The 16,002-nt window shown below is 30.3% G+C and overlaps 1 protein-coding gene across 2 annotated transcripts; it reads right to left on the bottom strand.

Annotated features, from left to right (window-relative positions):
• Positions 1-5,952: 5,952 nt before the first annotated feature.
• Positions 5,953-11,377, bottom strand: LOC112771907 (protein SOSEKI 3). 2 transcript variants are annotated; one of them, XM_072225522.1, is made up of 7 exons: positions 10,587-11,377; positions 10,399-10,468; positions 9,988-10,103; positions 9,010-9,886; positions 7,579-7,867; positions 7,401-7,486; positions 5,953-6,467 (listed from the first exon to the last, which is right to left on the bottom strand). In XM_072225522.1, exons 1-6 carry the CDS (start codon positions 10,813-10,815, stop codon positions 7,418-7,420), a joined length of 1,650 nt encoding a protein of 549 aa, XP_072081623.1. In that variant the 5' UTR covers positions 10,816-11,377; the 3' UTR covers positions 5,953-6,467; positions 7,401-7,417. The 2 variants fall into 2 exon arrangements, with proteins under 2 accessions (XP_072081623.1, XP_072081624.1); XM_072225523.1 differs by lacking the exon at positions 5,953-6,467 and having other exon boundaries at positions 6,498-7,484; positions 7,578-7,867.
• Positions 11,378-16,002: the final 4,625 nt, after the last annotated feature.

Raw genomic sequence — 16,002 nt, 5'->3', positions numbered from 1 at the left:
AATAATAATAATAACATATTTTTTATGTAAATAATATTATAGGATTATTTTTTAATTATATTTAATTATAAATTTAATGTATTTTTTATAATTTTATGAGTTTATTTGAATTATATTATTTTATTAATTTAAGTTTTTATAAAACACAAATGTAGAGAAAATAGAAATAGAGAATGAGAGAAAAGAGAAAAAGATAAAAAAGAAGGAGAGAGAGAGAGAGTTTGTTAATTTTTGAAAAAAATATTTTATTTTAATTGTAATAAAAAAATATCTTGTGACATATTTTAGTTTGTCAAATTATTAATATATATTATAAGTTATATATAGAATGGAAGGATAGAGAGAAATAGAGAAGGAGAGAGAAGTAAATAAGAGGATGGAAGAAGGAAGTTTATTATTTTTGAAAAAAATATTTTATCTCAATTTTAATGAAAAAATGTCATGTAATATATTGGTTGTTAATTTAGTAATATAATATAGTTATGTTTTAATTTCAATATTTCAATTTTAATTTTAATTATAATTATAATTAGAGAATGCGATATTGTACATTTTGATTATCAAATTTGTAATTAGTCATTGATAATAATATATAAGAGAAATAGAGTGAGTAAAGAAATGAAAGAAATAAAGAAAAAAAAGAAAGGAGGAGATAACACTCTAATTTTAAAGAAAAGATTAAATTTCAATTACAATGAAAGTAACATGTGGTATATTTTAATTATAAAATTATAAATATATAATAAATAATAGATAATAGATTAATAATTAAGGAGTTTTTATTGATCCAATATTGTAATGAATTTTTAACTTTTTAATGTTACCCACACAATATGCACATAATTTTGGTCAACTCATTTCTTACTTTACGTAATCGGTAATCCCTAACATATAACGTGATCAAACTCACTAACTAACAACCTGCATGCTACTCTCCATATTTTATGTGTTTATAAGTTAATCCATTCTTAGTCATTTTTAACCATTATAACCTTAGTCATCAGAAACCTCTATATATATATATATATATATATATATATATATATATATATATATATATATATATATATATATATATATATATTTTGAATTTTATGATGTCTTTATTATGATGTACTCTCCATATTTTATGTGTTTATAAGTTAATCCATTCTTAGTCATTTTTAACCATTATAACCTTAGTCATCAGAAACCTCTATATATATATATATATATATATTGAATTTTATGATGTCTTTATTATGATGTTTAAATTGTCTAACTTACTTTAAAAATAAAATATAAGATATTTAAAATTTATTAAATTATCTATTTACCTTTTTTTAGTAAGTTAAGCATCATGTTAAAGATACACTACAAGGGAGACACAAATTGGCAGCGGTTTTTTTTTTGATTAGCGGCGATTTTAAACCGTCGCAAAATCAAATGCCAGTGATTAACCGGACCGCCATGGATATAGACGCCGCGGCACACCAATAGAAAACCGCCGCTAAATGAGACTGACACACTTTGCTTCATATTTACCGGCAGTTTCCAAACCGCCGCTATGTTTTAGTTGTTTTCGAGTGGACGCGATTCTTGCGGCAATTCTAAAACCGCTGCAATTTAGCACACGGGTTAAAAAAAATAAGCGGTTTAAACCGCCGCAATCTACCGTGAAATTAAAAAATTGGTAACATTACACGCTCTTGACCCTTTTTCTTGTCATACTCCTATTTCCTTTTACATAATGATTGATCAAATTTAAGATATTTATATTAGAAAATACACTTAATATTATTAATATACATGCGATGAACTTAACTAATATAAGAAGATAAACATAATCATCAATAATTGATCATAAAATCTAATTACAATGTTTGAGTACAAAATGAATCCATTTGAGGTTATAGTAATATTCACTTTTAAACTAACAATAAAATAATCTTGTATTGATGTATTAATTACTTCTACAAATCAATAAATAAGCTCCTTCTTCATATTCATTAGGCTAATTAATTAGGCCGCAGTGAAAGACAACGGATTGGTAAGGGTTTGTGGGAGAAAGAGGATTTGTGGATTAGGGTGTTTGAAAGAAGTTCAAATGTTCAGGTTTTGGAAAAGTCCCAAATTAAAATGGTCTTTTAGGCTTTAGCAGGTATTAAGCTAATTTATCAAATGTTGCTGCGGTTAATAAAATCGCCGATCAAACAGCCGCAATCTTTCAACTTAGTGGTGGTTACATGAACCGACGTTAACTAGCCACCGCAATTCTCTGTTTGTGTTGTAGTGATACTATAATACATATATGCTATGTTTATTATGAATTTTTTATAATAAATATTGTTTTGATATTAGTATTTTTTTAACAATTAAATTTATACTTTTGTTGTTTCATTAATTAAAAAAATTAAAATATATAATTAATTAATAATAATTATATTTTTAATTTTTTATACAGATATTAAGGGTGTTCGATCGGTGTATGTACCTGAACGGTAGCTATCATCAAATCATGCAGGTTATATAGCATCATTGTTGCTACTCCGCATGCAGTTTTTTAGAATAAATAGGCATCTTATAATTAAAGGCATCAATAGTTGAATATGCCATGTTGTTGCATTAGTATGTATGTACTATGCGGATTAAGCAAATTGTGTTATTATTATTATCCCAATTAAGAAGGGTCACTTTCTAATTCTGGTGGCTGGACACTACAACCTTAGCTGCTAGTTCTGGATATATTATATTAATGAAAAAATTTCAAGTGTAGCGAAAATACCGGTATTCTAGTTATTTTAATCGTTGATTTCAATTAATATATATTATATATATTTTTTATAATTCAGATCAACGGTTAAAATAACTAGAACACCGATATTTTCAGTACACTTGAAACTCTTCCTATATTATATATATTGTATACAAGTTTCATTGTGTGAACAGAATCAAGAGGGAACACAATGACGTTTCTCAAATATATTTTTAAAACTTCATCAAATAAATGTTGCACACCCTTCTTTTATTTGGTGTCCAAATGTTACACACCCTTACTATATATAATCTTACCCTAAATAAATACATCCTAAATAATCAAATGCAACTTGCTGATTTTTTTTTTTTGGTATAAATGTGCAACTTGCTGATGACTTTACAATATTGCAATAACCAGGACCAAACATTTTCAGCCAGGCCTTTTATGAAGGAAACAGATGTGTCTAGTTTATGAATAAGTCTTCCAATGTTGAAGTGTGAGTAAACAATATCTGCAATTCTGGATTCTTTGACTTTTTTTAGGCGAATAATAATGCATTTATTTTTAATTGTATTTTAGATTAACTATCATAATTGCATTCGAAAGATCAAACTAAAAAGAATTGTTTCATAAAATACAAATAACAAATAAGGTTACTGATTTAAAAACATGACAAAAATAATAAAAGAATATCATATATTTTTATAAGTGACAAATAAATTTTAAATTTAGTAAATAATTTATGTATTTGATTCAAGTTTTCAAAAAATATTTAAATAACTATTTAAAAAATAGTACAAATAACTAGAATAAAATTTGACTTTTAGATTTTTTTTTAATTTTTTTAAAAAATGTGCTCATTTAAAAGAAAATTACTTATATACAATCACCAAATTTTTAAAATATAAAATTTTTTTTTTTAAGTCCTTTCTTAAAATATATATCTAATATTTAATTGTTCTTATTATATTTTAAATATTTCAAGAATTCTTTTAAAATCAATATAAATTTTTAAATATCATTTTAGTAGTATTTTTGTAAAATAGCTAATAATATAAGAATACGAATGGCAGTATGGCACATGATGGCAGGAGTTTGAAGTAAGACTTGCACGTGCCATGGCCCTTCATACAAATTATAATATTTTCTATTCACAGATACCAAGGCCATGGATCTGATCCTGGCACGGGTATACCATAAGCTTCGTATATAATCCAACGTTTTCAACTAAAAATGTGATAAGTATAGATAGGAATCACAGCTCTTCTATTTCTAGAATTATTAAGCTCTGCGGACATAAATTGTTGTTTTTTTATATATTTTTTATGTTTATATCCAAGGTTATTATTTTCATGTGACGTGGGTGGGGTGCAGCATGAACCATTCTATTATTTGTATAAAAAATCACATGACTAAGTCAACATTGCACTGTTTTGCAGTCTCAAGTGCTTAATATAAATTATTAATTAAATAGAGATATAATTATTTAATATAATTAATTATTAATAAATTAATTATAATTTATTATTTAATATATATATATATATATATATCTAATATGTTTTTTAATTTGTTTTATTAATTTACTACATAGCAAAAAATTATTAACTGTTACAGTATACATGATATCTAATAGATTGAATTAGTCATTGAATAAATATATTTATGAAAATCTATCAAATTAGTCTATTTTTTTAATTATATAAATTCTAATCCTAATATAACTTAATGACATTAAATTAATATATTTTTATAAATATATTTGTTTACTAATTGAGTATGTTATATGTTATGTATGATATAAGTTAACTTTTTATATTATTAATTATAGAAAAAAATTGTTAATTAAGTGACTAAAAGATAAATAATAATTTATAATATTTAAAAAAGTAATTTGATTAATAAAATTTTTAAAAGATAAAATTATTTTTTAAAGACTAATTTGACTATTAACCGTAATATACACGAAACAATGTAAGTGTATAATTTTCATGAATGATATGTAATATTCCTTTGAAAGAAGAACACGTCAGTAGAACAATGATGTAAAAACTTAAAACAATGATGTATAATTTCTCTCTCTCTCTCTCTCTCATAATTTTGCTGCCAGTAAACTCAAACATGCTTCTTAAATTACCCTGTGTGCCGTTTGCTCTGAGGTAAACTAAACTGCTATTTTATTATAGTACGATGTTCATCAGAAATTTTTTTTTTTTTTGTGACATGATTTCATTTGTTTCTTTCTTCTTTTAGTATCTATTATTCATTTATTTGATACATTGATAGATATTAGTTATTAACGTCTTACCTTGCGGCCATAAATGCATTTCAACTGTGCCAAAGAGATGGAACAAGATTATTCATCTTATGCTGCATGCAATAATCTCATTGTTTTTTAGCCAAACTTAAAATTTGTTAATTCATTGCTTGAAAATGCAGTTATTCAAGTGGTATGTAAATAATCTTGTTCAGAACTCAAAACTTGTCATACATTTGTAACTAAGATCCTGTTTGAAATCAAGGTATGGATACTGTGCAAATGATTATGGAGTAAACTCACAAGTAAAATTCAGTTAAGGCAATCAAGTGAAGTATAGATTTTTTTTTTTTTTTTTTGGTCAGGGTGTAGATAACTTATTCAAGAAAAGTAGTCAAAATCCAAATTTTGTACAATCCCCACATAACATAAGGGAATGACTTGGGCCACCCCAGTACAAATATATCAGGCATTATTTGGGCCAGATTAGCCCAACTAAACTGGCTTTTAACATGCTCTTGAGGGCTGAGGCAAAAGTACAAGTTGTCTAACCAACTTGGGATTAGCCGAATAATCAGTTCATTTGTTCGTTTAAACAAGTGTTAGGAATTTAAATTCCATCTTATATATGCAACATTCCATTGACTTACAAACACTTAAATAGAGCTCAAATCCATGGTGGATTAATACTTGACCTGTCAAACTAAGAGATAAAGTAGGAAAAGAAAGTACAAGTTGTCTTATTACTTATTACAGTAATTTGTACTCACTTTACTTCACACATTAAGTTATACATAAGATAAAATAAGTACTAAATTATTTCTGTAGAAGTATATGTTTGACCTTGAAAAAGGAATTGATAGAAGCATACAATACTGGAATCAAAGAAGGCCCATTTTTACCACATGAACAAAAAATCTAAATTAGTAATTAATTGGATAAAAGATGGAAGCATAGATTATGCATGGAATGTGGAAAACCTTAATCATGGGGAAAAAAACCCAGGATGTGTCAATATACATTCAGTTAGGTACAATATACACTTTTCTTTTCTATCATTGCACACTAACACTGTCATACATCATTTAAAAATTCCCACTATCACTCCAAAAAGAGAAAAATTAAGAGAGTGCAGACTGGAGAGCAAACAGAATTTCTTCATGCTTTATGTGAAAGCTGATACCATGATTTATTAATTCATTTTTCCCAGTTTCTGAAGATCTCAAAGGCCAAACCATCATACATCTTTCCAGACAAAAAAGCATTCTGACAAATATTAAATTCCCTCTGCATGAAAGTCTTAGAATAAGGCTGTCTTACACGTGAATCTATTTAAGAAGCACATACCTTTTGTTTTCTTTTGTAATAAAATAATTGTCTTCAATAGCAATAAGAATGTCTTTTCTTCAAAAGAAGTACCCTACCTTGTTACACAGAAATAACAAGTTTGAACGGTATACTTCCAATTTACAGCTGCATTGTTTCCAAAAGGGTCTATCAATAATTCAATACCAAACAAAGAGCATTTTTCTTCATTTTAACTTCAAGAATTAATATTGTTATTGATGATAAAGACAACAATACAATACAATGGCAACTTCAATCTCACATGTTCTAGCAGCAAAACCAGCAGGAATGCCAAGGAAAAATGAAATAGAATACGACCCTACTACTGTTTTTGACAGAAACAAGTGCATGGTTGCAAAAGAGATAGATCTCAATATCTATATTTACAATATAAAAAACCTTGTGGAGTCAATTCATTTTTAGATAGCAGTCCCTATGAACAGGAAGGTTTAAGGACCACTGAGACAGGGACTAAACCTGCACTATTACCCAACCCCTTGCAGTGTTTCAGTCATATGTTTAATGCTTAAGGTCCAACTTCCTTGCCGTTACCCAGGCACGCCGTCATTCGCCCCGAATCATTTACTCCTTAAAATTTCATAGTGTCTCATTTGAAACATGCAGCAAAAGGCAATAATCACCCAAGTTTGAGGATGTCTTGGTTATGATTTTTGTGGTCATTGCATTAACTTATATGAAAAACCTATTAAACCCAATAACATGCCACTAAGGTCCATGCAATAAGCACAAAGATCATAACTAGGATGCTCTTAGGAACATTGGTGGGTTTTTTTTTTTTTTTTCATTGTTGCATGTTTCTGATGTGGTAGCTTGACTAGCAGTGGCAAGTGTGGACAGAGGGGAAAAAAAAGAAAAAAAAATTCATACACTATACCACTGAGTCTTATACAATGTAACAATACTATATAATACCAGACTCTGGGTTCTTACACTATTATATGTCACAACTCACAACATGTCTTCATTTTTCAGATTTACAAATTTCATGTGTACCTACATACCTATACCTATATATATTGTATTTACTAGTGGCCTAACCTCTGAAAGAAAAGGTTTTAAGAGCTAGATGCTGTGTGGCGAGATGGTTTAGATTCGATTATAACCCGAGCTCCTGAAGCAAGCCTGTTGATTAAAATTAAACTTGTCAATCAATGATTGAAGACTATAAGCACATAGTGTGAATCATTAGTAACGAAGATAATGTCAACACTTAACTTTCTTCAATTTTGATCACCTTCTCCTCCTCAAAAGACTCTATCATCTTTGATTGCTTTTTTGCTGATGAAGGTTCGGTGATTCTTTTGCTGCTACCATAGGATGGTACTGGGGATACGCCTGAGCCATCAACTCTATCCATGGATTTTCTTGGTCCATCAGAAACTGTGTATCTCATGGATTCGCTTCGTGGCTGCTTGGTCAATGAAGCCTTAACCGACTGCAAAATGCATTTGGAATGTCCTGAGGATGATTCCTCTATGTCTTGTGATTTCAGCTCTTCACTTGACCTGCACATTTGTTCATAGGTTTCATACATATGAAAAACTGCTCAGGTTGTTAAGCCTATATGTTCCTATCAGATGTCAATCAAAATCAATTACAAAAAGAAACATTAATCCAAAAATCAAGCCACAAAAGAATTCCTAGAGTTACTACTTTTCAATTTAATTTTACCTTATCATTAAATCCTGATTTCATCCCAAACTTTGTTTCAAAAGTATAGTTATTAGACCTTATTATAAATGCCAAAACTTTATTGTGCCTTGAATCCATTTTGTGGGATTCTAGTATTTCATAGGAGACAATAAAAGAAGCTCACAAGAGAGAATTGTAATCTCCATTTGTCTGGTATTTTGCTTTTCTTTTTTATTTTGTTTTCTTTTTATTTTTCCTTAATTTGTGGATGATGCCAGGTAATGAAAGAACTAATATAGATGTTAATTCCTTAGTATGATAACTTTATAAAGCAATGAAGCCCCTATCTTTGAAGACTCCATTTACATGACCATGAGACTTGATACTATATAATATTAACTAAATGAAGATCTAACATGCGAATGCATTTGCACTTCAGTGAATATTGTTTTGACTTTTTAAAAGCAACTGGCAAAAGAAACACAAAGAAAATTAGCCGCACAAACATTTTAGAATCTGATGCCCTGAACAAATTCAGAACTGATAAAGTGATTGGAGGGCTAAAAGATGTTGAATTGACCTTTTCTTTTCTTACTATTCAATGTTAAAATGATGTTTAAATTTGAAATTTAAAGAACAAAAGCACAAGTAAAATACAGTAGTACTGCAGAATTTGATCACGATTGCATCTGCATGAATGTTGAATTGGTAATAATGAGAAGATCAGTGAACTTTTTTGTGTTTATACTTTATATAATAGTAGTGAAATATCCACTGAATAAGAAAATAATTACTATATGCCAAAAATGAGTCAAATTCCTTAGTAATAAGACCCCAGATACTCCTTATGTCATTTGCTCAGTGTTTCTCTTACAATATCACTAATGCAGTCCTTGTGAAACCAACCAAAAGGCATGTGATGCACCATCCAGTGTTGAAAATGATTTGCCAAACCATGATTCTTGCCAATGCTAATTTGTAAAGTTGCAAGAGAAGAATTGAAAGTAGAACCTACCTCTCAGCATTGTAGGAAGAAGAGCGTTTCAGAACATTAGGTCCATCTCCTTGTTCATTTGATAATTTAGAATCAACTATGCTCCCACTAAAGTACTCTTTGTCTTCCAATCTGAGACCCATAACCTTTGGATTCTCAGCTAGGCAATCGAATTCCCCCAACATGACAGAAGTCGAGAACAATGGGGAAGGGAATTTTCCATTGGAAAACTTGGCCTTATAGGAAGGAATAAGGCCAAGACTGTGGTTTTTCACCGATATTGATCCACACGAGATCAGTTGCATCAGCAGATTTGAGGCTTTCAGCCTTGTGTTGGTTGGCATTCGTCCCTCCTCATCCATGATCCTAAATCTGTTCATTTTACTCAAATCAGCTCTAATCAAGGATTCCAAAGTTTCAATCTTCCCTCCAGAAGATGAGGGACTAGAAGTCGAAGGAGGAGGAGAAATGGTTTCCCTACAGATTTCTGAATTTTCAGTCACATGTGGCACTTCATCTTGATGTATCTCATGGCATTCAGATTCCATTGATGCATCTTCTGTTGATACGCCCCTGGTACAAGTTTTCTGTGTTTTGGTTATACTCTTAGGTTCTTCTGTCTGAGTTGAAGCATCTGACAACTTTTCACTCTTGTAGATTTTGTACTCTGGCAATGACAAGTTAGTAGAATCACTTTTTCCAGCTGTAGACTCTGGAGAAACATCAGAGGAACCGCTGCGTTGTCCTGTGGAAAGCTCATCATCATCTTGAGAGTTTCTTGCTTCTTTTCCATTCAGGCTAGAAGAAGTGGAAGCTCCATCATGGCTCCTACAAGAGACTGGCTCTGGTAACTGCTTCAGGCTTTGTATTTTGACATTGTTAATCGGGCTAAATCGATCTGTAGACACAATTTCACAATGACTTAAGTTTTCAATCAGGACCTAGGAAAATACCACATTGTGGAAATAAACAAAACCGAAGCATGATATTGTACTTAACCTGAATTTGATTCATCAAAGAGTTCAGAACCTTTGAGGACATACTCATTCCCATGGGCAGGTAGAATTAGATCATCCTGACAGAGATCATGCCACACAAAACCATTCTTGTAGCTTCTGAAAAGCATAATAAAACACAATATACATGGTGAATACTGAATATAAACAATTTGATCACAACATGAATCAACTCATAGCTAAACAATCTTGATTGCTTCATCTAAAACTATAATTTTAAGTTGCATTGACTTGGCCAAAATTTAAAAGAGAATATCAAGGACAAGTACAGAATGCAGATACTTCCAAAATTCAAAATTCCTGTTATTCTTGTACTTTTATTTCCCTGTATGTTTCACAAACATACAAATTTAAAAGCAAATAAAGGAGAGAGTAAATGCAATAACTAGCTAACCTCTTACAAGACCATGAATACAAGGAAGCCATGCCTCTACCTCTCAATGCATTAAGTCTATCAATCACATCTGCACACAAAAAAACACATTCCATAAATGGGGGGAAATACATTAAGAACATAATTACTATTAAGGTAAAAATTAAAAAAAAAATGTTTTTTTTTTTGCCTCCCATATATTTTGATACCTCTCAGGTATAGGCCTTCAGGGGATGTAAGAGGAACCTCCATGAAATGAGGGTGTTCTAGCTGCCTGTTCCTGCAAAGATAGTAAATGACAGGAACCTTCCTATTCTGGTGATACTTTGGTGACTTCTCTGTCCACACTTTGGCCCTTTCAGGACTCACTTGTCGGTATTTCTTCATCCTTGCTTCCATCATTCCCACGTTCACAACAACCCCACCACCCCCACTCATAAAAATGGAAACTTTATTACCACCTGGTTACTGGGTGGAACTCCCTGCCACCGTTACTGCAGAACCAGATCTAAACCAGCTCATAATACAATCATTGTAGCTACGGAAGGTGCAAGCTTTAATAGTAGAAATGCAATCATAGATAATAAAGTGAATAACTTTGACGAAAAAGGAAGAAGATGGTTAGGAGAATCTGTGTGGGCATTTGTTGGTTTGGACTTTGAGCTTCGGAGAACGTGAAGAAAGGAAGAAGAAAGTTATGAACAAGAGGGAAAATAAACGCATGCCCCCAGCAATCAATGGCTGAGAGAGAGAGAGAGAGAGAGAGGTGTTGAGTGAGGGGGTGAAACTTGAAAGAGTGGCGGAGAGTGATGAAACAGGAACAGAGACAAGACAGGAGGGAAGCTGAGTTGTGTTGGAACCTTATTATGATTTTCTGATAATAATCTTTTGTTTGATTTGATGGAAGGATTGATAATGATGCTGCTGCTGCTTCTGCTTCTCCTCCTTCTTATGTTTGTGTTGTTAACTTGTTGCGTTCATCTTTTTCACTCTTTTTTATAATAATAAATCCAATTTCCAATATAAATAATGATGATACAATAATATTTTGTGTACTGTTATCCTTCTGTCTTTTCTTCAAATTCCATCTTTGCCCTTCTGAAACAAAGGCGGTAAAATTCAAAGAATGTGTTCTTGCCCTCATTTTTTGGGCATGTTTGTAAAGTTTCTTATAAACAATGGCCTTGGATGGATTAATTTAAATATTTATATCCATTTAAATTTTGTAAATATAATTAAAAATTAAATAAAATTATATAAAATTTTCAAGTAGTTAAACTTTCACTTTAAGTTTATATTTATTTTTAGTTGTTTATTTTTAATAATTCAGTACCAGACTTATTTTATATGTCATGTTAATGTATCTAAGTTTTATTAGTAAAATAAAAATATATAGATATTTTTATTCTTATATTTTTTTCATAAAAGAAATTCTTATGATATTTGTGATCAAAAGACAAAATTGATAACAAAAAAAGTTTAAGACGAGCAAAATTTATTATTTCTATCACACTTTTAATTATTAATTTAATTCTTTTAATTTAATTAATTAATAATATATTTTTTCTTACACTTTTAAAAATTATTAATCTTCTAGTATTCCTTATTGATAATAACTATTGCAAAATATTCTGAAAACTTCTTTAATTTTCAAAATTTTCAATTTCTAAATGCTAGATTAATTAATAATTAGCATGATCATTTTTGTTATTCAAGTTTCATATGTATACTCTAAACTTTCCTGGATCTTGCTTAACAGAATAAGAAACTATATAATTATGATGTTTTCATTTTTTTTAATTTTAATTAGCTGTTGGTGGCCTAGATACTATAGAGTTATTTATATGTCATTATCTTCATAACTTCATTTTTGTCAACTCCAGTGTTATTACTTACTAGCTTATAGGTTAACCATTATATGTTGTTACCTTCCCAAACATCAGGTTGTGTTTTTCATACAATTGAGTTGATTAATTTTGAATCAATTCAATCTTACCAGGCACTCACCTATTAGTTATGCATTGCATATATAGTCAAAGCATAGACATTGCTTTTAACAGCTATAAATTAGAAATCAGAACTCAGAGAACAGAGATTGAATGCATAAGAGAAGACAACCCTCTTTTATAGCTTTTGCAAAGCTGCACGTGCTACAGATCTGATATATGAAACTTATATTCATTTCTTTCTCTGTAAGCAAACCATTTTTTATTGCTATGGTTAGCTAAAAAGATTATTTGCAATAGGGGTGTGCATGGGCCGGGTGAAACCGGGTTTGATGTGACCCAGACCCGACCCGAAATATATTCCGGGCCCATTTATGAGACCCGAACCCGACCCTAGACCCGATGAAACCTATACCCTTTCGGACTACAACTATACCGGGTGAAAACCGGGTGAAAACCGGGCCGTTAACATTATGTTACCTTGATACCTTCTTGTAAGTTAGTATGTAAAAATATCCAAATTTGCAAGACTCCAACCATTATTTGACATGGTAAAATTCACTTAGAAAAATATAACAAGAACCAACTCTTCTCTAAAATTAAAGCATAACCATAATCAATAATATTAATATTGCCTAATAACACCAAATATTTAAATAAATACAAATAACACAATATTATGCATTAGTCTAAAGTCTTATGCATTTTAAATATAAAACATTAACTTACAGTCTTATATATAATGACTAATAACACAAAATATTAAGGTTTACAATACTTAAATTCTACATAATAATAGCCATCATCCATCACTAATAATACAAAATATTTATTGTGTATGGTGACCGGGCCACCGGGCCGATTTCGGGTGACCCGAGCTATGGCCCGGACCCGACCCGAAATAATGACCGGGTCTATTTTTGAGACCCTTACCCAGCCCTAGACCCGATGAAATCACACCAAATTAGCCCCTAAAGTGTTCGGGACCGGACCGGGCCTTCGAGCCGGACCGGACCATGCACACCCCTAATTTGCAATATTTCCATGTAGCTAGCTAGCTAGAAAGGGTCAAAATCATATCAAATTCTCACACTTTTTAACATAAAGACAAATTGGAAAAGATAGGGTTTCCATGTTATGAAATAAGACACTTTCAATAAGGGTGAACGCCAATAAAATTAGATAGAATCAAAATTTCGATTCGTAATAAAATTATCTCCTCAGATCTAATATCTGCAGTTTTAAGTTTGAATTGGATATATTAGCAAAACACAAAAATATTTTTGAAAGTTTATTTTTATTAAAAAATATTAATAAAATTTAATTTTTTTATATGTTTATTCTTAAAATAATATTAAACATATTTTTTTTAAAATAATAAAATTAAAATAATACAGTATATATGATAATTATTATTTGAAATAAAATATAGAAAGAATATTTACTTATTTATTTATTTATTTTTGCGGATCCACGAATATGTGAATACCTACATAAAATCCACAATTCGATATTATTAGTGTGCGAATCGGATCCGATAGCCTTGCGAATCAAATCCATATCCGCAACTTTTTTTTGAGTTCAGATGAACACCGTGCGAATGGAATCCGATGCATAAACACTCCTACTTGTCAAGGACTTAGATATCTTATTTCTTTTTCAACATAAAGAAAAAACACAGTTGAAATATCTTTATGCATATTACTTAGTTAGTGGGCCATCCATGTTAATATTTATAATTGTTTTGGAGATTATTGCATTTTGGATGTGGATTAAACCTTGCTAATTTTGGTAGATTTTTTATGAGGCAGTTGATTTAATTTCACTTTGCTGGTTAATAAATGTTTCCTTGGTTGGAAGCATATATAGTCACTTTATGATGCAGCATTATGCAGAGGCCAAATTGCAGATAAGATTTTACTGTATTCTACTATTAATCAGTTATGATTTATAAAGCTAGGAAGCAAGAAAGTGGAAAAGGAGTAATAAGCATTAATATGCTGTCACAGCCAATGAATATGTGGATATTAAAAGTTTAAAGTGCGTGGCATAGATCTATGAAATTAAAGCTACCACTAGAGGTAATACCGTTGAGCAGTTGCTGTATCTTAATTTTGAGAGGCATTGTAAGGTTTAGATCTATCATTTATCTCAGGCTAATTAAGGATTCAGATTTTAATATTTTAAAGTGTAATTAAGGAAGCAATATTTTTCCAAGATTGAAGATTTCAGATAATGTACGAAGCAATATTATTTATTATGAATAGAAAAAAGCAATTCCAAGTTGACAACCAAAGAGGTGTATGGAGGAAGGTTTATAAAGTAGTTCTATTTGGAGGTTGTTGGTAGTTTCTGATAATAGTTGTGTCAATTAATTCATGTTTTGATATAAATATTATGGAATTTAGATTTATTTAGTTACAAACAAGAATTGGTATACACATAGTTTGATTGTAAAACAGATATATTACGTACGTGTGCACATTTTTTTTTGTTTTTGTTTTAGAGAATAGATTACTAAAAATGTTTTTAATGGAATCTAATTTAATTTAAATTAGTGCGATTTTGATCTGTTTTTGGTTTGGATTGAATTGAATACTTTTAATTTGAGTATTAGTCCAATCCTATTCACCTAATTTACACTCTTAATATATATGCTGCACATGTTTAAGGAAAGAGTAAACATTTGAACCCAAGTTCATTTCGATTGCACGAGTATTTAGTGCCACCAAATTATGCATTCAAGTTGGTTATAATATATTAATAATATTTGATATTATAAAATGTGAAAAGATTAAATGTTATGTTTAATTAACAAATAAATTTGTGTGCGGAAGTAGGATGGATAGAATCGAGTAGAAAGGTTAAGAAGGTAGGTAAGATTTAAGTTTAAGGTTTTAAAACAGTGAACAACATTGGAGTGGAATTTATTAAACTCTAACCTACCTTGTTTATTCTCAGCCCTAATCCCACTAATATTATTGATGGTTGTTGCTCACTTGCTTGGCTATTTCCCAAATGTATATGTGATTTATAACAAGGATGTGGTAGTAGGTTTCTTGCATTAAGTGATGCTGATTGGAAGACATAAACGGGGGATTACCAGATTAGTGGTTGTAAATTGCTCTTAATTTGTTCACTCATTTTGAACTATTTGATTGATTATTCTACCAACAACAACACACTTAGCTTATACACAAGATTACATTCAACTTAGCTTGTTAATAATGAAATGGAACAATTAATACGTGTATCGCATGCATGCCCACTTCATCAAGGCATATAAAAAGCTTGAAATGAAATGTAGTCATAATAATGGAGATGTGATCCACAATTCATGAATTGAAGCAATTATTCGGTTTTAGTTGAATAATGGGACATGCATATGAATCAGATAGGCTATGGCATTGAACACAATTGAGGAAAATGACCTAGTGGCTAATATATATATATTTTCATTTTCATTATCATTATGTCCTACCTTTCTTACCTAAATTGGGTTTGTAAGTCATAAAAATAATGGGGTATACTTTTTGAAATAGTGCAACAAATAAACATGGCAGGGTGTTGTGTAACATCATTCCAGTTGCCCACGTTTAAGGGGAAACTAAAACCAAACATGTTCACCAGTGTGTGTTTATGTCTCATGGAAAAAATTGCCAGGGTAGCCACTAATGTC

Source organism: Arachis hypogaea, chromosome 18, assembly GCF_003086295.3.
Source record: "Arachis hypogaea cultivar Tifrunner chromosome 18, arahy.Tifrunner.gnm2.J5K5, whole genome shotgun sequence".
Taxonomy (NCBI): domain Eukaryota; kingdom Viridiplantae; phylum Streptophyta; class Magnoliopsida; order Fabales; family Fabaceae; genus Arachis; species Arachis hypogaea.
Note: the sequence above shows the minus strand (reverse complement) of the source record. Positions and strands in the feature narration are given on the sequence as shown.

What these genes read in the sequence shown, in the direction of transcription:
- LOC112771907 (XM_072225522.1), bottom strand. Translation starts at nt 10,815, where the DNA reads ATGAGTGGGGGTGGTGGGGTTGTTGTGAACGTGGGAATGATGGAAGCA. An exon ending in TGAAGGCCTATACCTGAGAG is followed by an intron (nt 10,469 to 10,586) that starts GTATCAAAATAT and finishes TTTTGTGTGCAG; the next exon opens with ATGTGATTGATAGACTTAAT. An exon ending in TCTTCCTACAATGCTGAGAG is followed by an intron (nt 7,868 to 9,009) that starts GTAGGTTCTACT and finishes ACAAATGTGCAG; the next exon opens with GTCAAGTGAAGAGCTGAAAT.